The 23,833-nt window shown below is 38.7% G+C and overlaps 2 protein-coding genes across 3 annotated transcripts; both read left to right on the top strand.

The window, feature by feature from the left end:
- The first annotated feature begins 12,432 nt into the window (after positions 1-12,432).
- On the top strand, positions 12,433-13,124 carry LOC145075433 (uncharacterized). The gene is made up of 3 exons (XM_079021683.1): positions 12,433-12,663; positions 12,779-12,925; positions 13,074-13,124. The coding sequence occupies exons 1-3, from the start codon at positions 12,433-12,435 to the stop codon at positions 13,122-13,124; spliced, it is 429 nt and encodes a 142-aa protein (XP_078877809.1).
- Positions 13,125-13,672: 548 nt separating this feature from the next.
- LOC145072785 (kinesin-like protein KIN-5C) lies at positions 13,673-19,543 on the top strand. Of its 2 annotated transcripts, XM_079019260.1 has the most exons (22): positions 13,675-13,971; positions 14,075-14,204; positions 14,645-14,803; positions 14,908-15,254; positions 15,345-15,483; positions 15,562-15,659; positions 15,756-15,912; positions 16,005-16,074; positions 16,170-16,246; positions 16,401-16,454; positions 16,551-16,631; positions 16,721-16,832; positions 16,923-17,009; positions 17,086-17,261; positions 17,360-17,521; positions 17,595-17,702; positions 17,780-17,938; positions 18,064-18,147; positions 18,210-18,415; positions 18,521-18,732; positions 18,837-18,988; positions 19,060-19,543. In XM_079019260.1, the coding sequence occupies exons 1-22, from the start codon at positions 13,919-13,921 to the stop codon at positions 19,261-19,263; spliced, it is 3,027 nt and encodes a 1,008-aa protein (XP_078875386.1). In that variant the 5' UTR covers positions 13,675-13,918; the 3' UTR covers positions 19,264-19,543. The 2 variants fall into 2 exon arrangements, with proteins under 2 accessions (XP_078875385.1, XP_078875386.1); XM_079019259.1 differs by having other exon boundaries at positions 13,673-13,971; positions 16,401-16,631.
- Positions 19,544-23,833: the final 4,290 nt, after the last annotated feature.

Genomic DNA, 23,833 nt, shown 5'->3' with positions numbered 1-23,833 from the left:
CCCAAAGCCTGTTGAGATTATGGACTGGATCTCCGAGATGGAGATGGTGTTTGAGAGCTGCGACTGCAGCGAGAAGCAGAAGACTGTCTTCGCTGTGAGACAATTGAAAACTAGAGTCTTGAGCTGGTGGAAGCTATTGGTAGATACAATGCCACGGGGAGAAGCTCTGAAAATGTCATGGGATGAGTTCTTGGAACAACTGAAGGCGTAGTACTGTTCAGAGATAGACCTGATTAATCTGAACAATGAGTTCCAAAATTTGAAGAAGGGGAGAATGAGCATCGATGACTATGCTGCTGCATTTACGGAAAAGATGAAGTTGTTTCCATACCTAGTGCCAACCGGACTTTCCAAAATTGAGAAATTCGCAAACGGACTGCCGGCTGACTTTGGCCCAACAGTCAAGATGGCAACCACTCTGAAATCAGTTGTTCGAGCAGCTAAGAACGTGGAGACCCAACAAAAGGAAAGAGGTCTGGAGAGGGTTGAGGTTGGTGAGAAACGGAAGTTCAATGGATCCTCGAAGTCCAACAAGAAGAGTAGATTCTCGAAGTCTGGTTCGAGGGGAGGAGGATCAGAAGCGAAGTGGTGTGACAAGTGCAAGAAGAAGCACTCTGGGAAGTGTGACGCAGGGGTCACTTGTTACAAGTGCGGAAAGCCTGGGCACTACGCCAATGAATGCACCCTCAACCAGAAAGCCTGTTATGGGTGCAACGAAGAAGGGCACATTTTGAAGGACTGCCCGAAGAAGAAGGAGACAGGAAGACCCAACATACCACCGAAGCCGAAGGCGAGAGCCTTCCAGATGACGCTCGAGGCTGCAAAGGAGGCAGCAGACGTCGCTTCAGGTACCTTTTCTGTAAATGGTTTGCCTGCAAATATACTATTTGATTCTGGAGCCAACTACTCCTTTGTGTCGCATAAATTTGGTGGGAAATTAGCATTGCCTGTAGAAAAACTAGATAATGCCCTGATTGTAGAAGTTGCCAGTGGCAAATTCGTACCTGTTAGTAATCGTATTAGGAACATCGTCATTGACCTAAATAGAAACGAATTCCACGAAGAGCTATTACCCATAGAGTTAAACGGTTTCGACATCGTTTTGGGTATGGATTGGCTTAGCGCCAACGATGCTGAGATTCAATGCCGAAAGAAGATAGTAAAGGTAAACCCACCCGGAAAAGAATCATTTATGGTGTATGGGGACAAACGCAGAGTGAATTCTGGAATCATCTCCCTGATGAAAGCCAGGAAATGTTTGTCCAAAGGATGTGCATCATACTTAGCATTCGTAATCGATGCCAAGAAGGAGAAGAAAGAGGTGCAGAATATACCGGTTGTGTGTGATTATCCGGAAGTCTTTCCCGAAGATCTTCCCGGATTACCACCTGATAGGCAAGTGGAGTTTCGTATAGACTTGTTACCAGGAACAACACCAATAGCAAAGGCACCTTACCGATTAGCACCGACGGAGATGAAGGAGCTCATGACGCAACTTCAGGAGCTGTTGGACAACGGTTTTATTCGACCTAGTTCATCACCCTGGGGAGCTCCGGTGTTATTCGTGAAGAAGAAGGACGGAAGTATGAGAATGTGTATAGACTACCGAGAGCTGAATAAGGCAACGGTGAAGAACAAGTATCCATTGCCGAGGATTGATGACCTATTCGATCAGCTGCAAGGTTCGAGCTACTTCTCAAAGATCGATCTTAGGTCAGGATATCATCAGCTAAAGGTGAGAAAAGCAGGATATTGAGAAGACTGCATTCAGAACGAGATATGGACACTACGAGTTCTTGGTTATGTCATTCGGGCTAACCAATGCTCCCGCAGCATTCATGGATTTGATGAATAGGGTTTGTAAACCATTCCTCGATAAATCCGTGATAGTGTTCATCGACGACATTCTCATCTACTCGAAAAGCCAAGAGGAGCATGGTAAGCATCTACGGGAAGTATTAGAAGTGTTGAAGAAGGAGAAGCTTTTTGCAAAGTCCTCCAAATGCGACTTTTGGATACGGGAAGTCCAATTCTTGGGTCATGTTGTTAGCCAGGAGGGAATAATGGTTGACCCCGCAAAGATCGAGGCTGTAATAAAGTGGGAACGTCCAAAGAGTCCCACGGAGATTCGAAGCTTTCTAGGATTAGCCGGATATTATCGACGATTTATCCAAGGCTTTTCTTCGATAGCTGCTCCATTAACAGCTTTGACTCATAAAGGAGCTACGTATACGTGGAGTGAGAAACACGATGAGGCATTCGAGAAGCTAAAGAAGAAGTTATGTGAAGCACCGATACTTTCTCTACCCGATAGAGTCGAAGATTTCGCGGTTTATAGTGACGCTTCTGGAGTCGGGTTGGGTTGTGTTCTGACCCAAAGAGAAAAGGTGATACCATACGCATCTCGACAATTGAAAGAGCATGAAAAGAACTACCCCACTCATGATCTGGAGTTGGCAGCGGTAGTTTTTGCCTTAAAGATATGGAGGCATTACCTCTACGGCACGAAGTGCAAGCTCTTCACTGATCATAAGAGTCTCCAGTATCTCTTTAATCAGAAGGAGTTGAACATGAGGCAACGACGCTGGCTAGAACTTCTCAAGGACTACGACTGTGAGATACTTTACCACCCAGGTAGAGCAAATATTGTTGCTAATGCTCTCAGTTGGAAAGTCAATTTGGAAAGGAAAAGGCCAAGAGCATTAAGAATTGAAGTCGTCTCGACGATTGTGGAAAGTATCAGGAAAGCTCAAGAAGAAGCTTTAGAGAAAAATGACCGAAAGGAAGAACGTTTGGGAACAACGTTAGTGTTTGGTACAAACAGTCGAGGACTGAAGGTATTCCAAGATCGAATTTGGGTACCTAAGACGGGAGGAATAAGAGATCTTCTGATGGAAGAAGCACACAGGACCATGTACTCGATTCATCCCGGTAGCACTAAAATGTATAGGGACCTAAAACCCTACTACTGGTGGCCGACGATGAAGCTCGATGTTGCGAAGTATGTGGCCGAGTACGTAACATGTGCGAGGGTTAAGGCACAACATCAGAAACCGTATGGGAGTTTGGAACCTTTACCTGTACCCATGGGTAAATGGGAAGACATCACCATGGATTTTGTGACTAAACTGCCCAGGACGAAGAACGGTCACGACATGATTTGGGTAGTCGTGGATCGTTTCACCAAGATTGCACACTTCATAGCAGCCAACGAGAAGTGGTCTATGGATAAGCTCGCAAATGCTGACGTGAAGGAAATTGTAAGACTTCACGATGTCCCTCTTACGATTGTATCAGATCGTGATAGTCGTTTCACGTCAAGGTTTTGGAGGAGTCTACAAGAGGAGTTAGGTACAAAGTTGTGTTTGAGTACTGCTTATCATCCGCAAACTGATGGTCAGAGCGAAAGAACGATTCAGACGCTAGAAGATATGCTGAGAGCATGTACCCTCGAATTCCAAGGGAATTGGGACGAGCACTTACCTCTGGTAGAATTTTCCTACAACAATAGTTTTCACTCGAGCATCAAGATGGCTCCTTATCAAGCCTTGTATGGGCAGAAGTGTCATACGCCGTCTTGTTGGCTTGAAGCCGGAGAGAAGCAGTTTATGGGCCCCGAGATAGTCCATGAGACTGCTGAGAAGTTGAAGGTGATTAGGGAAAGGATGTTAGCAGCCCAGGATCGTCAGAAGAGCTATGCTGACAAGAAAAGACGACCGATAACTTTCGAAGTTGGGGATTCCGTTTTGCTTAAAGTCTCACCGTGGAAGGGACTTATACGATTTGGGAAACGAGGAAAGTTGAGTCCAAGGTTTATTGGACCGTTCAAAGTTCTTCAGAAGATAGGGAACCAAGCTTACAAGCTGGAATTGCCCGAAGAACTCAATGGTATTCATAACACCTTCCATGTGTGTTATTTGAGGAAATTCACGGGAGATGTTCCCGACATAATTCCAATCTCAGAGTTAAGGATGGATGAAAATAAAAGGTTGATCGAAGAGCCTGAGGCAATTGTTGACCGTAAGACTAAGAAGTTACGACGCAAGATGGTCGACTTGGTGCTGGTCCGATGGAAAACATTCGAATGGGCCGAATCTCACTTGGGAAACAGAGGATGACATGATGAGTCGCTATCCACATTTATTTGATGATGCATGATTCCGGGACGGAATCATCCTAAGGGGGAGATAATTGTAACGCCCGGGTTTCAGGGCTAAGCATTTTTGTCAATGTAATAGTCTAGGTCAACTCTTGTAACTATTTTTGAAGTAATAAAGATGAAATATTTGAGTATTATGTGAATTATATGTGTTTATTATTTAATTATAAATGTATAATTAATAAAGAATAAAAATGAGCGTCAAAATTAAAGTGTGAGATAATCACGATATCTCTACATAAAGTTGTAGAATATGTCTCAAGGTTTCCGTGCATATAAGGAGCGCCGAAATCCGAGTTATAACGAAGAAGTTATGACCCGTCGAAGTTTCACGACAGAACCGGCACGATACCGGGAAGCGTGAATAGTGAATTTACGATAAAGCGAGATTTAGCCTTAGTGATCTAAACGAAAGTCGTAGAATATGTTAAACTAAGAACATCGATAAAAAGAACACCCAAATCTGACTTCGTATGAAGAAGTTATGAGATTTTAAACAGATCAATCCTGTCCCGGCTTGTTAAAAATATAACTTTAAAAATGAAGTCAAAATTAGCCGACGGAGTCTAAACGAAAGTTGTAGAGTACGTCTTCACCTACGCGTGGATATAAAGAACGTCAAAAACGGAGTTCGTATGAACGAGTTACAAATTATAATAACATATTTACGTATTAAAATAAAGTATAAATCATGTATACGTACACATATATATACATATGTATATATCATTAGAAAGGTATCGACGATGCGGTCATTATAAGACTAATGTTGAGTTCTTTCGACATTAGTTTAGTACAAATATCATTAAATCCATTTATAATAGTATTATAGAGGGGTGTTTAGTTGTTTATATAACTAAAAGGTCATTAAGTAATTATGGAGGGTAGTTTTTGAAAATTCAATTAGTATAAATAAGAGCCTTGGGCTCTCATATTTCTTGCACCATTCTCTTGATTCAAGAGTCTTTCTCTCCTTATCCCCCGAGCATTTCGGTCCCTCGTGATTCGACTTCTCTTTCTGTAGCTTAGTATAGTAAGGTGAGCGCTGAAGCGCTACACGAATCTTTCTTAGAAAGATTCAGCGACGAAGTTCTGCCCCTGCAGTGCCCGACTCCTAGCTAAAACCCCCTTGTAAGTAAGTTATGCTTACCTTATTTTAATATAGCTTATATTTAAAATTAGTATTGTTATTATGAACTTATAATAAATATTTGAGCTATTATTATAACTTATATAAGTGTCGTTATAATATTTTTTTTAACTACTCGCGGTACGGGGAATCTGGTTTAAAGGGCCGCATAGGGTTGTTGGATTTCAGAAGTGCTATATGCCAAAATGGTCCTGCCCTCCGGTGTTTTATGTCTGGCCTTCCTCTACGCGTTGTCCTTCCTCTACGCGATGTCTAATGAAATGATATTTTCTGTCGATATGTCTTGATCTACCATGATCCCTCGGTTCCTTGGTCAAGGCAACCGCTCCTTCGTTATCACAGAAAATCTCCATAGGCTCCTTTATGGCGGCTACAACTCCAAGATCACCGATGAAGTTGTTCAGCCATATTGCCTCCTTCGACGCTTCGCTCGCTGCAATGTACTCTGATTCGCACGTTGAATCAGCTACGGTCTCCTGCTTGGAACTCTTCCATGTCACTGCTCCTCCATTTAGGGTAAAGACCCAGCCCGACTGCGAACGGTAGTTGTCCCTGTCGGTCTGAAAACTGGCGTCACTGTACCCTCGCACCTTCAAGTCATCACTCCCTCCGAGGACTAAGAACCATTCCTTCGTCCTCCGAAGGTACTTGAGGATATTCTTCACCGCAATCCAATGTGCTTTGCCAGGATTCCCCTGATATCTGCTAACCATGCTCAAAGCGAAGGCTACATCAGGGCGAGTACAAGTCATAGCGTATATGATTGAGTCAACTGCGGAAGCGTATGGTACTCGGCTCATTTCTGCTATCTCAACTTCGGTACTCGGACTTTGAGTCTTACTCAATTTGGCATTACTCTGTATCGGTAATTCTCCCTTCTTCGAGTTTTCCATACTAAATCGTTTTAGTACTTTATCCAAGTAAGTATTCTGACTAAGTCCAATTAGTCTCTTACTTCTTTCTCTTACTATCCTTATTCCCAAAATGTAAGAAGCCTCTTCGAGGTCCTTCGTAGCGAAGCACTTCCCGAGCCAGGACTTAACCTCCCGCAGAGTCGGGATGTCGTTTCCTATGAGTAGTATGTCATCGACATATAGAACGAGGAAGCTTACTATACTCCCACTGGCTTTAACATATACACAAGATTCGTCTTCGCTTCGTACAAATCCAAACTCTTTGACTTTCTCATCGAAGCAAAGATTTCATCTGCGAGATGCTTGCTTAAGTCCATAAATGGACTTCTCAAGCTTACACACTCTATTCGGATGCTTCGGATCCACAAACCCCTCTGGCTGAGCCATGTAAACATCCTCAGCCAACTTTCCGTTAAGAAAAGCGGTCTTGACATCCATTTGCCAAATCTCATAATTATGAAGTACGACAATTGCTAGCATCACTCTAATAGATTTAATCTTCGCAACTGGTGAGAAGGTCTCATCATAGTCAACTCCGGGAGTTTGAGTAAAGTCCTTCGCAACCAATCGTGCTTTATATGTGTGTACCTTTCCATCCACGTCGGTCTTCTTCTTGAAGATCCATTTGTACCCAACGGTCTTACGTCCGGGCACATAATCAACCAAATTCCAAACTTGGTTATCATACATGGAACTGGACCTCTCGTAACCAAAACCCACACTTCAAGAACTTTGCATAAAGTCGTTCCAGTCTCAAGACTCCCTTAAGCTCTCGAATGTGCTCCTCATGCTATTCTCTGGTCTTGGAATATACCAAGATATCATCAATGAACATGATAACAGATCGGTCGAGCATTGACATGCATACCCGATTCATTAAATCCATAAATACAACATGTGCATTGGTGAGCCCAAATGGCATCACAACGAACTCGTAATGCCCATAACGAGTCCGGAACGCAGTCTTCTCCACGTCCTCCTCTCTCACTCTCACCTGATGATACCCAAACCTCATATCTATCTTGGAGAACCAAGATGAACCTTATAACTGATCAAAGAGGTTAACCAGGTCATCAATCTAGGGATGAGCAAAAGGACCGAACCGGTCGGAACCGGCTTCGGCCAAAATCAAGAATCGAACCGGCCCGACGGCTCTACCGGTTACCGGTTCCACCGGTTCTTGCCGTGTCTTCAAATGTTGAACCGGTCCTCGAAAAATAGCATCATACGGTTCCGGTTTTTATCGGTTATATCGGTTCCGGTTCCTACCGATTCCCGGTTCCAAAAATCCATAAAAATAACGTCCCGGTCCCGGACCGACCGGTTCCGGTGCCGGTTCCCCGATCCATATGCTCATCCCTACATCAATCCATGGAAGGGGATAAAATGCACATCCGGTGTGAACCATCATTCTTCTTGACAAACAGTATCGGCACTCCCCACGGAGAACTGGTTGGTCTAATGTATTGCTTGCTTAACAGCTCCTAAAGCGGAGAGGAAAACTCCTGCATCTCAGGCGGTGACAAGCAGTACGACGCCTTGGAAATCGGAGACGCACCTGGCACCAGGTCAATCTTGAACTCAATCTGACTCTCAGGAGGCACACCTGGTAACTCATTCGGGAAAACATCAGCAAACTCCCTGACAACTGGCACATCAGAAACTACAATTTACTCGCCTACCTGAGTATTAACCACATAAGCCAAATAACCACCCGCACACCCATGTTGAATATACTGTCGAGCCTTGGCTGATGAACAAAACCCCGAACCAACCCTGGTGCCCACTCCGTAGATAGCCAGTTCTCCCCCACTTGGGGTTCGAACTACCACTCGCTGGCCCTTACAATCGATCATGGCACCAAACCTGCTCAGCTAATCCATACCCACTATCACGCATACATCCCCCATGGGGATAGGGATCAGAGCAATCAGATAAGGCACCCTGAAAATCTCCAATACACAACCCTTATACACTGTGGATACAAAAATCTCATGTTTGTTGGTGATAGAAACCCGCAATGGATACTCTAATTCCCCAATAGGCATATCAAACTCCCTACTGAATGATCAAGACACAAAGACATAGTCACACCTGAGTCAAATAATAAAAGAGCAGGAAAAGAGTTCATTAAGGAGGTACCTATCAGAAACATAAATATAAGCATTTCATAAAAATATAATCACTAGAATAATAATAGAAACATATCGACCACGACGTCTGGAGCTGCTCTGGCCTCTTCGAAAGTGAGTTGAAAAGCACTACCTCGAGCCCTCAGGGGCTTTGCCCTCCCCTAGCGCCCATTGGTGATCCTCAAAGTAATTGGCGTTGGGGCCTGCATCGACTTGGCAGTGAGCAATGGATAGTTGACCTTCATATGGCCAACCTGATCACATTGATAGCAAATCTCGATACTCGAAACCAGGGATAGATGGCGACGATCCCTCGTATTCTGCCCCTCCTTGCCACATTTATGGCATACACCAGCAGATCGACACACACCATTATGAACCTTGCCGCACTTCCCACAAGTGCAGCCTGTCTGACTCCCAGATCTAACATCAACGACCTTGAATCGCTTCGGCGTAGGCTGCCACTGCATCGGGGCTTGTCTCTGATCCGTCGTCTGGAGCTCCATCACGAGCTCCCACCGCCTAGAAGTCTCCTGCAACTCCAACAATAAACCATAATGTTGTGTGGATACAAGCTGTCGGATGTCCGTCTTGAACATGCTCAAGTAACGGGTCGTCTAAGCTTGCTTAGAAGCAACAAAGCCAGGGAAAAACATGGCTCTCTCTGTAAACATCTTAACGATCTCCGTTACCGACTCAGTCCCTTGTCTTAGATCCAAGTACTCCTGGGCCAAACTCTCTCGCTCCACCAACAGAACATATCTAGAACGGAACATCTCATAGAACTGCTCCCAAGTCATAATTGCCCTCTACTCAGAAGAATACGAGCTAGTAGCAAGTCTCCACCAATCCTTCGCTCCGGACCATAGAAGGTTCAAAGCGCACTTGACCTTTTGGTCAGCTAAGCAAGAGCAAGTGCAGAAACATCCCGAGATGATCCAGCAGGTCCGGAACAGGCTCCAGACCGCTCAAAGTCGGCATAAAACCTATGCCGACAAGCACCAGTCAGACTTGGAGTTTCAGGTGGGCGACATGGTTCTCCTGGAGGTTTCACCTTGGAAGGCTGTCATCTGGTTCGGGAAACGGGGCAAGTTGGGCCCTAGGTACATCGGCCAGTTCAGGGTTTTGGCTCGGGTAGGCTGGGTTGTTTATCGTTTGGATCTTCCAGCAGAGCTCAGTCAAATTCACAACACCTTTCATGTCTCTCAACCGCTTGAATTATATTGAGAGATCGATAGAGATTCTCGATCGAAAGGAGAAGACCTTGAGGAACAAGGTTGTGGGACTGGTTAAGGTACAATGACAGCACCGGAAGGGTTCAGAATGGACACGGGAGCCCGAGGAGGAAATGAGGGAGCATTACCCTGAGCTGTTCGAGACGACGAACTTCGAGGATGATGTATGATTTAAGCGGGGGAGAATTGTAATGCTCAGTCCAAGTATTATTTACATTTTGGTCCCTTATATGTTGAATTATTGTTTTTTGGACCTTACGATTAGTAAGTTTGAAGGAATGAGGGACTGTTTCTGCCAATTTTGGATTTTGGAGGCGGAGCCCAAACGCAGGGCGTTCCCCTGATGAACGCGTTGCATTCATGTGCTGAATGCAAACCCTAACTTTTAGGGTTTGGGACCTATATAAAGAATATTATGTCCCATACCTCAGCCTCCTTACCAGCCTCCTTAACTTATAAACCCTAGAAAGCCTAACATTCCTCATCTTTGTGTGATTTTGATCTTGTGAAGCCTATTTTGGTGGTTTGAAGCTTGGAAGGAGAAAAAATAAATTGGTGAAGAAGAACTTGTGTAGCTTGAGCTTAAAGACCTGAGATATCATCATCATCTAGTACTCATTTGAGGTAAAAAGCTCACAACTTGCCTCATGTATGCTTAGATCTATGGTAATGGTGTTTTGGACCTTTTTGGTCCCAAGAATGGATTTTTATGGTCCAATTTGTTTCTACACTTAGGGTTGTCACCCTTGGTGATATTTGAGTCCCTAAGACAGAAAAGTTCCCACCTTGAAGGTCTTAATGGGTTCATGCAAGAGTTATGGCCATCTTTATGGAAGTTGATTGCTATTTCTTGAGATTGGGAATTTTGGGGGCATGCAAGGTCACCAAGTCCGTGACTTTAGGATTCTAGAGGTCCTAGATAGCTTGGATCTATGGTTGGATAACATGGCTTAAGCAATAAGTGCTTAATGGCCGGTTTTTGGAGTCTGGACGCGAACGCGCTGCGTAAGGCTCGTTAATGCATTGCGTTCCCATCAGGACTCATGATCTAAATTGATGATGAACGCCCAAAGTTCTACAAGGGAACACCATGCGTTCATTACATCAGTGGGCTTCTTTGGGCTCGGTTGACTGCACACATTGCACTCCCCCTTCTACTTAAAAGAATATTTTTTCAAAATTCAATTTTTTTCTTTCGAAAAGATTATCATTTCCCCCGTTTGAGTTCTGACACACCCGAAAGTGTACCCAAATCCCTCAAACCAAGGCTCTGATACCAACTTGTAACAACCCAGAAACTAGGATACAAATTTTAATTTTTCTAAACAAGAGTTACAGTCATTAAATTGTTCCAAAAACCATTACATAATACTATGTCCAATCATCAGAGTAACGGTATCAATAAGTGCGGAAAATAGTGAGGGGAGTATGTTGTGCCATAATGTCGGACCCTTTCCCTCAGTACCGGAAGTATTTGAAAACATAAATACAAACTGTAAGCAAAAATTTAGTGAGTTTCCCCAAGTACCACATACTAAACATAAATAAATTAGTGTTATAAGTCATACCATAGTCTTACAAGTAATTCCTTACTGGGGGCCAAATCCTTGTCTTCCTTACAGTTGACAGGGCCAGACCCTGGTCTTTCATACCAATGACAGGGGCTACATCTTGATCTTTCATATAATTGCTCGGGGCTAAATCTTGGTCTTTCACACATATATCACAGTTATGACTAGCATTCTACATAAAAAATAATGGGTCGGCCTTGGTGCCTTCGACCCATTGATACAGTGAGAAAACTCACCTCAGTCCGCTGTTAAATAACTAACTGCTTGGCTACCGAACCAGAAGATCCCACACCGAACATACACAAATTACGCTAATCAGAGATATGCTATAAACCATAACCGTGGGCCTAAATCCCAAATCCAGACTCGTAAGACGAAAGCACATTTTACCTTTCCCATAATGGGCCTAACCAAACTTGGCCCCAAGGCCTAAAAAGGTCCAACTCATATGCTGATAAATAACCAACTGCTCGGCTACCGAACCGGAAGATCCCACACTGAACATAATTTTAAGGTCCACCTACTCTAAACAGGTCAAAGCCCAAAAACTAATTAAGGCCCAAAGGTCCAAAGCCCAACCGAAGTCCAAAAACCCATTGAGATGCATACGCTCGACGTACACAACCGCTTGCCAGTACGCGCACTGCGTACCCCTTGATACACTCAGTGTACTGAGCTGTTTGCCACCTTAAGCAATTTGGTGCTTAATCCTTTCAGCCATTCGATCCAACTTTCAGATCTCAACCATTATGGGGTTCTAAGACATAAAGTTGGCAACTTTATGCCTTAGCATGTCTTAATGGAACCTAACATCCGTTTTTGTCCAACAAAGCTCACATTAGGGACTTAAATTCATGCATGGACTCATATCAACCACCAAGATGACATTTTATGCATCTAAAACATCAAAGGGACTGAGATCTAACATCTCTAACTTTTAGAGTTGCCAAACCCATAAAAAGAACCAATGAGACCAAATAAACTCATAAACAAGCCCTAAACTTTAATAATCAAAATGAATCATCAATGTAAAAACTTTCTACCTTCAAAAGATTCCAAAGTTGATGAAGACCCTGGATCTAGAAGCTCAACCTCAACAAATGCTTGGTCTCCAAGTTCTTTCTTCTTGAACACACACTAAAATGCCACAAAATCACTTTAAAGCTCAAGAACACTCAAAGGGGGGGGGGGAGGTGAACTAGGGTTTCAAAGGGACGAATGAATAGTGGAGGTTGACGAGAGCAAGTGTCCAAAAGCCATAATGATGTTTAATGTACGTGGTTAAGTCCCCCGTTTCCAACCGTGCATGTACGCTAAGCATCGATTTAATTGATCCGAAAAACGAAAAGTCATCGTCTTCTTCATCAGGTAGAATCAAACTTAGTGATGGAAGATACTTAGCTTACAAAGAACGAGGAGTCCCGAAGAATGAATCGACTTACAAAGTCGTTATTGTTCATGGATTCGCTAGCAACAAAGAGATGAACTTCATGGCTACCCAAGTACATATTGATCAACCCCTTTTCGTTTTCAATATTGTGTGTGTAGAATGTAGATATGTGTGTATTTTTAACAGTTTTTGTATCGAAATTGATACCCAAATGTCGTAAATTTCAGAAACTAATGGATGAATTGGGGATTTATCTTGAACAATTCGATAGAGCTGGATATGGAGATAGCGACCCAAATCCAAAGCGTTCGTTTAAGAGTGAATCGTCAGATATTCAAGAACTTGCAGACCAATTACAACTTGATATTTTCGGGGCATTTTCGTCCGGGAGAGAGAGAGAGAGAGAGAGAGAGAGAGAGAGAGAGAGAGAGAGAGAGAGAGAGAGAGAGAGAGAGAGAGAGAAGGGTGGGACCCTTTAATATTAAATAATTATATATTTTTTTTCTTTTTTTTAAAAAAAAGGTAAAACTTCATAAATGGGGAAGTGAAATGACAGAATTGCCCTTCACTTAACGGCCAAAAGCTAACGGAGTTAGCGAAAAGGACCAAATGTTAAAAGTTTTGAAACCACAGGGACCATCTGTGAGGTTTTTTGAACTTAGGGACTAAACTTGATATTTTTGGAAACCATAGGGACCATTTTGAAGTTTTGTCTTAATTTAATATAGATATAATGAAAATATTAAAATTTGAAATTTGAAATGAAGAATCAATAGGTTGACAAATGACAAATAATAATTAGGAGACATAACAGACTGATAATGACAAAAGAAAAATAAAATATACATTAATTAGCAGGTTCAATAACGCGACAGATGTCAAAAAGAGAATAAAACTATTATTTTATTAAAATAGAGATTAAAATTAAAATTAATATAAATATATATCCACTTTGTAAAAATTAGAATATTTCAATCGTAATAAATATATATTTAAACTTTTGAAAAGTAATAATATTTCCTCAGCTCAAATCATGAATATTGAATAGCGTTAATAAGGGGAAAGTTCGAAAAACCATTTACCACTACCAGGGCAATTTCGTCAACTCCGTGCCTTGCCTTGCCTTGCCTTGATCCGGATCTTGAACCCTTGGCCGTATATTGATCGTTGGATCAGCACCTCATCAACCGTTAACAGTGAGACCGAATGTAGGAGAGTGGCCTTCGAAAATTTCAAAAACTCGATCGATCCCGCTGCTTCTCATTTCCTTCCAACTTTCTATCATCTGCCCAACTAAACACACCGCAGACATCGAATAATCTCTCCATCTTGCACACAACACACACACACACTGACTGTTTGCAGAGATGTCCGGTCGCCATGAAAAGGGCGTCAATGTTCAGGTCCTTCTTCGATGCAGGTACTGCGGATCTAATGCTCTATTTTCGCTTTTGTTGGTTCCTGATTTCGAGATTCCCTTTTTGATAATCTAATTCGTGTGTGGAAATATGATTGTTTGTTAGGCCTTTTAGTGATGACGAGTTAAGGAACAACGCGCCTCAGGTTGTAACGTGTAATGAGTATCAGAGAGAAGTTGCGGTTTCACAGAGTATTGCTGGGAAACAAATCGATAGGGTTTTCACCTTTGACAAGGTACCTGATTTACTAGAACACTTAAATTGATTCTTATTCTTTTCTTTTGATTTGAGGAATTTACAAATTGCATTGCATTTTAAGTTTGTGACTCGGGGATATTTACAAATTACAGACATGGTTCTGCGTTTTTATTTATTGTTTTGATGATGCATTGATCTTAACCCTAAAAGCAGTTTGATTATAAATCCACTAGCCAATGGAGTTATGTTAAATTAACTATCAAGTTATAAAATTTTAAACAAAGCAGTTGCTTTTTGAAGTACAATAACATGTCTTGGTAATTCGGTTCTTCAATTTGTGTATGTTGCTTCCTTGCTCCACTATCTAGGTGGTAGAAAGCCTTGAGGTTAAGATTCACTAGATAAGAATGAAAAGAGTTTTAATAACACCATAGTGCTATGCTTACCAATCCACTATTATTATCTTTCTGTATGCAGGTTTTTGGACCTACCTCCCAACAAAAAGATTTATATGAACAAGCAATCACTCCCATCGTAAATGAAGTTTTAGAAGGATTTAATTGTACCATTTTTGCTTATGGACAAACAGGTACCGGAAAAACTTACACCATGGAGGGTGAATGTAAGAGATCAAAGGTAGTAGTCTCCTTTGTTTTGTATTGATCTTTAATTTGCTACTTTGTTGTATGAGTTGATACTAATTATTGACTTTCTATGGCTAATCCTGGTCCCTGGAACAGAGTGGGCGTGATGGAGAGTTGCCTTCACATGCAGGATTAATCCCTAGAGCTGTAAAACAAATATTTGACACTTTAGAGCACCAAAATGCTGAGTATAGTGTTAAAGTAACTTTCTTGGAGTTATATAATGAAGAAATCACCGACTTACTTGCTCATGAAGAGATTTCAAGAGTTGTTGAGGACAAACAGAAAAAGCTTTTGCCACTCATGGAAGATGGTAAAGGTGGTGTTCTTGTGAGAGGATTAGAAGAAGAGATTGTTACAAGTGCTAGTGAAATTTTCTCCTTATTAGAGAGAGGTTCTGCAAAACGTCGAACTGCAGAAACCTTGTTAAACAAGCAATCAAGGTTTTGAACTTTTCTTGATGCTCTTTAATGTTGGATTGAAAATGAAAACTCATTGTCCTCTAACAAAGTTACCTTTTTTTTTTTCTTCAGTCGCTCACATTCTTTGTTTTCTATAACCATCCACATCAAAGAGTCCACCCCTGAAGGTGAAGAACTTATCAAATGTGGCAAACTGAATCTTGTTGATTTAGCTGGTTCTGAAAATATTTCAAGATCTGGTGCTAGGGAGGTAATTTATCCATCAAGTTTTAACTCATAGTTAAAAGATTGTATCCTTTTTGTAAAGTTTATAATTTGCAATCTTTAGGGTCGTGCAAGAGAAGCTGGAGAAATAAACAAAAGTTTACTTACTCTAGGAAGAGTGATAACTGCTCTAGTGGAGCATCTAGGGCACATCCCATATAGGTTTGTATGAACCTTTTAAGCACTTTGACAAATTTTCCTTTACTCTCAACACTCATGGTTTCCAGATTTTGATATTTGAGTTTTTATGTAATCCAGGGATAGCAAATTAACTCGGCTTCTTCGTGATTCATTGGGTGGAAGGACTAAAACATGCATCATTGCAACTGTATCTCCTGCTGTTCATTGTCTTGAAGAGACTTTAAGCACATTGGATTATGCTCACAGGGCAAAAAATATTAAGAACAAGCCTGAGGTTAGCTTCTATTCTTACATGTTGATCACCGCCCCTTGTTTTTATACCAGATTGTTAGTGGATTATTCTTCCCTTTTGTCTTTTCTTTATAGGTTAATCAGAAGATGATGAAAACAACTCTTATCAAAGATCTTTATGGTGAAATTGAAAGACTCAAAGCTGGTAACAATTTGCTTCCTTTTTGATAACACAATGAAGAGACAAAAAGACTTATTTAGCCCTAACTGGTAGCTAATTTTTTTTTATTCTACTTGCAGAGGTTTATGCATCACGTGAAAAAAATGGAGTTTATATGCCTAAAGAGAGATACTATCAAGAGGAGTTGGAACGTAAGGTACTGGACATTTTTTTTACCCTTATTGTAACATTGCTTGAGGTTTGATATAATCTTAATTTGTTCTATAATCTTTATAGTTTGAATCAAATGAATAATTGGTGTGCATCATAATATAATTATATATAAATGTTTAACATTCTTTTTTGTTTAGTCAATGGCAGATCAGATTGAACGAATGGAAATTAAAATAGAAAACCAAGAAAAGGTATTACATTTTAGTCTTGCTTCCTTTATTTTGGGACAAAACATGGTTCTTATTATTGCCTCTTATTATTATTTTTTTTATTTGTTGAATAAACAGCAATATGAAGAATTGCAAACTAAATTTAATGCACGTGTCCAAGAATGCTCAGATTTGAGTAACAAGCTCAATTCTACCCAGGTAAAATGCTACTAATTGACATACATTGTTGTTGGATTTCATATATTGTTACTAAATATATATAATTTTTTCTATTAATTATTCTTCAGAATGATTTAAATCAAACTAGTAAGGCACTAGCTAATACCCAAGAAGAATTAAAGAAATGTGAATATGTGATCAAGGAACGAGATTTTATCATAAGTGAACAGAAAAAATCAGGTATCTTTTGATTTCTTGATTTCTTCAATGACCATTTTTTTGATTCTTTCTTTATATAAAATACTAATGAGTATTAAACATTGTAAACAGAAAATGCATTGACTCATCAAGCTTGTGTTCTTCGGTCTGACTTGGAAAAATCCCTCAAGGACAATGCATCATTGTTTATGAAGATTGGTAAGCATTCTCTTTTTAAAAATTTTAAAGTTTTCTCTTTTGATTTATAAAACTAATTTTCCTGAATTTTATGCAGCAAGAGAAGACAAACTGAATGCTGATAATAGATCTGTTGTGAATAAGTTTGAATCTGAACTCACACAAGACATTAAATCTCTTTGCAACATGGTTGCCACATCATCATCTCAGCAAAATGAACAACTTCAATGCATTGAAAAGTTTTGTCATACCTTCATTAACATTAACGATAAGGTCAGTTGTTGACTCAAAAAATATAGTTGCTTTGACTTTTGACTTCTTATAAACTTTTTTTTTTTTTTTTTTTTTTTTTTTTTTTTTTATGTTTTTAGGCTGTGAATGAGTTGAAAAAGAAAGTTTGTGCTTCAAAAGCATTGTATGTTTCTCACCTTGAGGCATTGCAAAATGTTGTGGTTTTACATAAAGCAAACTCTAATGCAAACTTAGAGGAGGTTCTATCTTTGACTTCATCTAATGCTTCTTCTGTTGAAAAAGTAAGTTACTTTAATTCAATATTTTAAATCCATAAAGTCAACATATTGACCACACTTGTTTTGTCTGAATCAGGTATTAGCTGAAGAAGCATCTGAAGGACTTTCTATTTTTGATGAACTTCATGGCTCTTTATCAACTCAACAAGGCGAAATGGCACATTTTGCTAGAGAGCTTCGACAGGCAAGTTTTTATTTATTATGAGAGTTTATTTATTATTATCTTATCTTATCTTTTCTTTTTTGGTTTAAATTTTTCAGAGATTTAATGTCAGTGTTGGACATACAACAGATATATCCAACTTCATCAATGAATTCTTTGATAAGTTAATGGAAAAATCAAAAGATCTAGGAAGCCATGCCATTCAAGTCAATGAGATACAAACAAAAAACATTGATGAATTTCAAAAGGCATACGAGGTATTATATTATATACTTTATAATATTAATAGATAATAAATAATAGATAATTATTCATCATTGAATCCAAACGTGATACAAAAACTCATTGCATTTTAAAAAAATGTAATTTTTTTTTTCTCCAGGAACACGCGAAATCTGATGCTGAGAAACTTATTGCTGATGTAACTAGTTTATTATCTAACCATATTTGTCGTCAAAAAGAAATGGTTAGTTTTTATTTTTATTTTGTTTTATGAATTGAAAGAGGAATTGATGGTGGAGTGTACAGGTGGACACACGACTAGCTACAATCAAAGAAACCGCGACTGGAAGCAAGAAGATTTTGGATGGACAGGTGTCATCGTTTGAGAGGATCACATCAGATGCGAAAAGGAAATGGGAAGAGTTTTCCACACAAGCAGAAAATGACGCCAAAGAAAGTGCTGATTTTGCTGCTGCTAAACACTGTCGCTTTGAATCAGTCCTTCAGAAATGGTAATAAATAAGAAGAAATAAATAATCCAGTTTTGATTTTTTATACGTTCTTTAAAAAACCAAATCACTAACTTTTTTTTTTCTTTTAATAATAATAATTTCCAGTTTTGATACGACTGAAACGGCTCTACAACATTCTAGAAAAACACAGGATTTGGTTATTGAAATGGGAAAAAAACATGTGACAGAAGTCAACTCCTGTGTGAAAAGTGGAGTTGAGAGTAATGAACAGCATGATGCTGAGATTAGTTCGTTAAGGGCTACTGCTGAACATGATGTCTTGAAGAACAGCGAGAATATTTCAACGCAGTTTAATGGTAAGTAAATCTTTTTTTTTTTGAAGAAATAAATTTGAATATTTATTACCATATAGTGATTGATGGTGTTTATGTTTTCTTTTTTATATATATACACAACACAGGTACATCAGAAGAAGAGAGAGAGGTAGTTTCTTCAATTCTGGAAACAACAAAATCTCAAACCAAAAATCTTGAAAGCTTACATAAGGATCATGGAACACAATCTGCCTCTATACAACAAAAGTCTCACGATACTTTCCACCAGAAATACATGGTATGAAATATGAAATTACAATGATTTTTTTTCTTCTTTTTCTAACATTACAATGTATGTAATGTACACAGGATTATGAGGCAACAGGAAATACCCCTGTAAGAAGTGATACAGATGTCCCAAGTAAAATGAGCATAGAATCCCTTCGAGCAATGCCAATGGAGAGTTTGATGGAAGAATTCAGGGAAAATCATTCGTTTGAAGGAAAGGATTCCAAGATTTCTCCTGCTACTGCTACTACTACTACACGCCCACCATTGACACAAATCAATTGAAATTTCCTATTTTTTCATGTACAAAATCTTGTTGCTTCTGTATATGATCAAAATATATATCCCTGCTTGGGATTTAATGGGTTTTGTATTAAAATCAAATGTGGTAAGAAAATCGGGGATTTTTGTTCATCTGGGAAGATATTTAATTCCTTTTTTTTTTTTAATTATGTTGTAATGGTTTAGGGAAGAGAGTGGTATTGTTTTACTATTGGATACTGATAGGATACCTTTCTTGTATCACAGTTGAGATTTATGTTTGTATTCCTTGTTTGTTTCAAAACTATGTCTTGGGTAAGATTTCTAAGTAACGAACAAACCTTCCTATTCTAATAAAATAATAGGTTTAATCTTCTATTGACAAGTGTCATACAATTAAAACACCTCATTAATGTTATATATCTATTATCATGCCATTTGTCAACTTATTAATTATTAATTTTAAATTTAAAATTTTAAAATTTCACTTTAATTACATTAAACTAATAATTGATTTTTTTATTTAAATTTTAAATTTTAAATTTTCTCATTTTAATTATATTAAATTAATAACATTAGATTGAAAAATAAAATAAATTTAATAAATATTATAAGATGATATAACTTTATGTATTTATTTAAATCAAGGATTTTATATAACTAAAAAAATTTCTCTTAAATAATAATTTATTTAAAATAATTAATTAATAATTTTGACTTTTTATATAAAAGTTTAATTACTTTTATAACCGTGGTTCTCACGGGTTATAAACTAGTAGATTATAGATGATTTCTAAAAATGTTAAGGTCTGAAATGTACGTATTTGGTTGATTTATAAAGCTTTTCCTGAACCCCTTGTAAATTCTAAAAGAACCAGCAACATGTTAATTAATGATTGATTCGTTAAGGGAAAAGGGTCTACAAGTTATGTTTTCTAAAGTTTAAGTTAAAACATTTTTTTTTTCAGCTCTAACCATACACTATAAGTTTTCATTAAAAATATATTTGAATAAATTATACGAATCATCTTCTTTGTAGGTGAAAAAATACACGTTCAGTTTTTATTTTCAATAATTAATTCAGATACTGTCTCTCATTTGTTTAAAAGTTATTTGTTTCATCCTTTCATAGTTTAAATAGAACGACTATAATGCCATTTTCAAATTATTTTTCATTTATTTTTTTATATTTATGATTATTAAAATTTTTAATTAAATTTAATATATATTTCTCTTTTGCTTTGCTTGAGAAAACTTAAACACCACCATCGGAAAAATGAAGCACCACCGGAAACCTCTTGACTACCGCCACTGACCACCACCATCACCACCTGTGCGCTAAGGTTTTGAGAAAGAGTGGAGATGTAATTATGAAGGTAAATCAACAGGAGATGTGTGGTTCCAGATCTAGCATTTTGGGGGTTTCATGATGGATTTCGCTTTGGGGATTACAGATCGAGCATCACCACCACCAGGAATCGGAGGTGGTGAGACGAGTTTGGAAACTGCAAATTCGATGGTGGTGATCCATTAGAACCTGCGTTGAGCGGCGGTGATGCATTGGAGCAAAGTCACATCCTCTCGATCTTCTTTTGTAATGAGAGAATCCATCACTAGAAAGATATGAAAACACATCTCATATCTTTCATTCTTCTCCAAATCCTTCAAGAACTTATTGAGATTTGCAAATCTGAAACTGTTTTTTAAGTTTATGAAGTTGAAGTTAAACACTTTCTTGAAGTTAAAAGCTGAAATCGTTACACTCTTGAAGACCTGTGATGTGATGGTGGAGATAGGATCGTCGGAGAAGCATAAGGGGGTCACCGATTTTGGTCTGGGTGGAGTTCGAAGAAATGGGGGGAGGGAGACGAAGTGCTTAGGGAGTTGCAACATATTTCTTTTATTAAAGATCAAAAAATAACTATTTTTTATAATAAACAAATAAATAAATAGAAAATAAATCAAAAATAAATAAATAAGGGAAAAATTGTATTTTTATGTCCGGAGGGATAAAATTGCAAAAATGGTCCCTATGGTATGCAAAATTTTGGGGTTTTAGTCCGAATCACGAGTTTTTTGGATCCATGGTCCTTTTGGAGTGGTTTCTATGTGGTTTTGGTCCCTGGACTTAACTGCCGTTAAATATGATCTGTTAACCCCCTCATGTGCCTCACACGTGAGGGTAAATTCGTCATTTTATATGTAAGGGACCATTTTTGCATAATCCATTTTTTTGGCTTATTTGACCTTTACCTCTCTCTCTCTCTCTCTGAATTTTCTTCCTTGAAATTAAAACACACGCACACAACTTCATCATCTTCTTCTTTGGTCACATTTCTTATCCTCATTATTCGTGTACAGTTAACTTCCGAACTCACAACATAATCACCATCATCTTTCCCGTATCATCACCCTCCTTTATTGCTAAATCCATCTTTAATTTTAGAAACCCTAACTCCAATTTACCCCCACCCCCAAATTTACTCGTGAAAATCTGTACCTCCCGTTCGTCGGTGAAGCACTATGGTCCAGTGGCCGCTAAAGATCTTGATCTAAATCTGGAAGATGGTGGTTGCATATGAAAGAAGAGCAACACCTGAGAAGCTAAAAGGATTTTGTTAGTCGGGGTTCACATCAGACACAACAAGGCGAAAATAGGTTTGGAAGGAAACGACTATGACGACAACGACGGTGGAAGGAAAGGATGTTTGTTCGTCGGAGTTCACATCGGAAATAGCAAGGCAATTGTGGCGTTGAAAAGGAAAGATTGTGGCGACGAAGACAGTGGAAGGAAACAATATGATGTTGCGGTGGTTGCTGGTACTTTTCTAGGGCTTGATAGTGTATGAAATTGATGTGGTGAGAAATCTGATGGTCGATTGGTAGTTGGGTGTCCTGTCACAACTCTAATTTCTACCTACCTAATGGCTTCTGATAGTGAATGTGGTATCTGATGGTGGTTTAAACGGATGAGAGAGAGAGAGGGGGAAATAAATATACAACTTTCAGTTTTATTCTAATATGTAGCTACCTCAAAATCTATTTAATTTTTTGATTTATAGCTTGCATCTTGCAGTGGCACACTGTGAATATCATCGCCTGCTTCCCAGATTTGTTCGCAAAGGGGTTTTTAGATGGTAACTCAAGAATTGGAACCCTAAATTTGAATCTAAACTGAAGTTATGCGTGTTTGTATGTATGAATCCCCACAAATGGAATCAGATATTGAGTTTTTGTTTTGTTTGTGTTTTTTTCATTTTCGAAATCAATTTGTGCATGTATTTTTGTTTTTGGAGAATGTGTGTGTTCTCATTTCTAGAAATCAATTTATTTGTGTGTGTTCTCACCATAACAACTTTTCCACAAAAACATAGCACCATTTTTGTTGTAGCAGAGCTCAAGAAGAAGAAGGGTAGAAGAAAAGAGATGTTGGGGAACGTTGGGGAAGAAGATCACAGGAAGTGGGGGTATTTAAAAGGAATTAATCCAAAAAACGTTTATGCAAAAATGGTCCCTAATATATGAAATGACGAAATTACCCTCACGTGTGAGGCACGTGAGGGGGCTTAACAGATCCAACTTAACGGGAGTTAAGTCCAGGGACCAAAACCACATAGAAACCACTCCAAAAGGACCATGGATCCAAAAACCTCGTGGTTTGGACTAAAACCCCAAAATTTTGCATACCACGGGGACCATTTTTGCAATTTTGTCAACTTTTAATCAAAAAATAAACGATTCCAATTAACTTTTGAAAATAGGGACTAAATGTGCATTTTTGCACCTGTACGAGGGACGATTCGTGCAATTTCCTCAAGATATTTTAATATCATAAATTCAAATAGAATAATTATAATAGATAAAAAAAAGGACAAATACTCTTTAAACAATTGGAAATCTAAGAAAATAGGTATTAATTTTGCAATGACATTTGTGAAATTGCTGATATTAATTTGAGAAAATATGATGTCATATGATAAGTTAATGTTTAGTTCAAAACAAAGGGTTATTGCTACCGTAACACAACGAACTTTGATGATTTTACACATTTAGTCACTCATGTTTTTTTTGCACAATTACTCATTAAACTTACAAAATCCGTTTCAATTACACCAATTTTAGCTAGGCAACTTGATAAATCAGTATATTTGCTATATTATGTTATAGTAGATTTTCCTTACCCTGGACAAAGAATGGAAGCATGTAAAATATGGATTGATGTGTTAAGTAAAAATAGTCCAAAAGTTATGTATTGTAAAATTTACGCTAAAGCATTTTTTTAACTCCATCACAACTTTCAGGTCTATAGATGGTTGTGATGGTCGTGGTCAAGAGTCTCTTGAGGCTTTTATGTACTCGAAGACAAAGGACTCGATAATGCTTCGTCGTCCTCAATCTTACATTTCTTTTATTGTGCTGGTGAAGGCATCGAGGACAACACCGAGGAAGTTTCACCGGCTACAAAATGCATAAGGTGACTACAATAGGGTGCGTCAATATCGTAACGAATTAGTATCAGTCTCACCTTTGGCTGATTGCACTCCTAAACTTATTGTTAAGATCATATATTTAAATTATAATGTATATATGACAT

This window comes from Lactuca serriola, chromosome 9 (assembly GCF_051521515.1).
Source record: "Lactuca serriola cultivar US96UC23 chromosome 9, Lser_US96UC23_V15, whole genome shotgun sequence".
Lineage (NCBI taxonomy): Eukaryota > Viridiplantae > Streptophyta > Magnoliopsida > Asterales > Asteraceae > Lactuca > Lactuca serriola.
The sequence above is the reverse complement of the archived record's forward strand: the minus strand, read 5'-3'. Positions and strand labels throughout refer to the sequence as shown.

Excerpts from the sequence above, each read along its gene's own strand:
- LOC145072785 (XM_079019259.1), top strand. The coding sequence starts at position 13,919 with ATGTCCGGTCGCCATGAAAAGGGCGTCAATGTTCAGGTCCTTCTTCGA. Across the intron at positions 15,484-15,561 it reads CAAGATCTGGTGCTAGGGAG|GGTCGTGCAAGAGAAGCTGG; the intron begins GTAATTTATCCA and ends TGCAATCTTTAG. Across the intron at positions 17,262-17,359 it reads TCATTAACATTAACGATAAG|GCTGTGAATGAGTTGAAAAA; the intron begins GTCAGTTGTTGA and ends TTATGTTTTTAG.
- LOC145075433 (XM_079021683.1), top strand. The coding sequence starts at position 12,433 with ATGTACGTGGTTAAGTCCCCCGTTTCCAACCGTGCATGTACGCTAAGC. Across the intron at positions 12,664-12,778 it reads TGAACTTCATGGCTACCCAA|AAACTAATGGATGAATTGGG; the intron begins GTACATATTGAT and ends CGTAAATTTCAG. Across the intron at positions 12,926-13,073 it reads TACAACTTGATATTTTCGGG|GTAAAACTTCATAAATGGGG; the intron begins GCATTTTCGTCC and ends TTTAAAAAAAAG.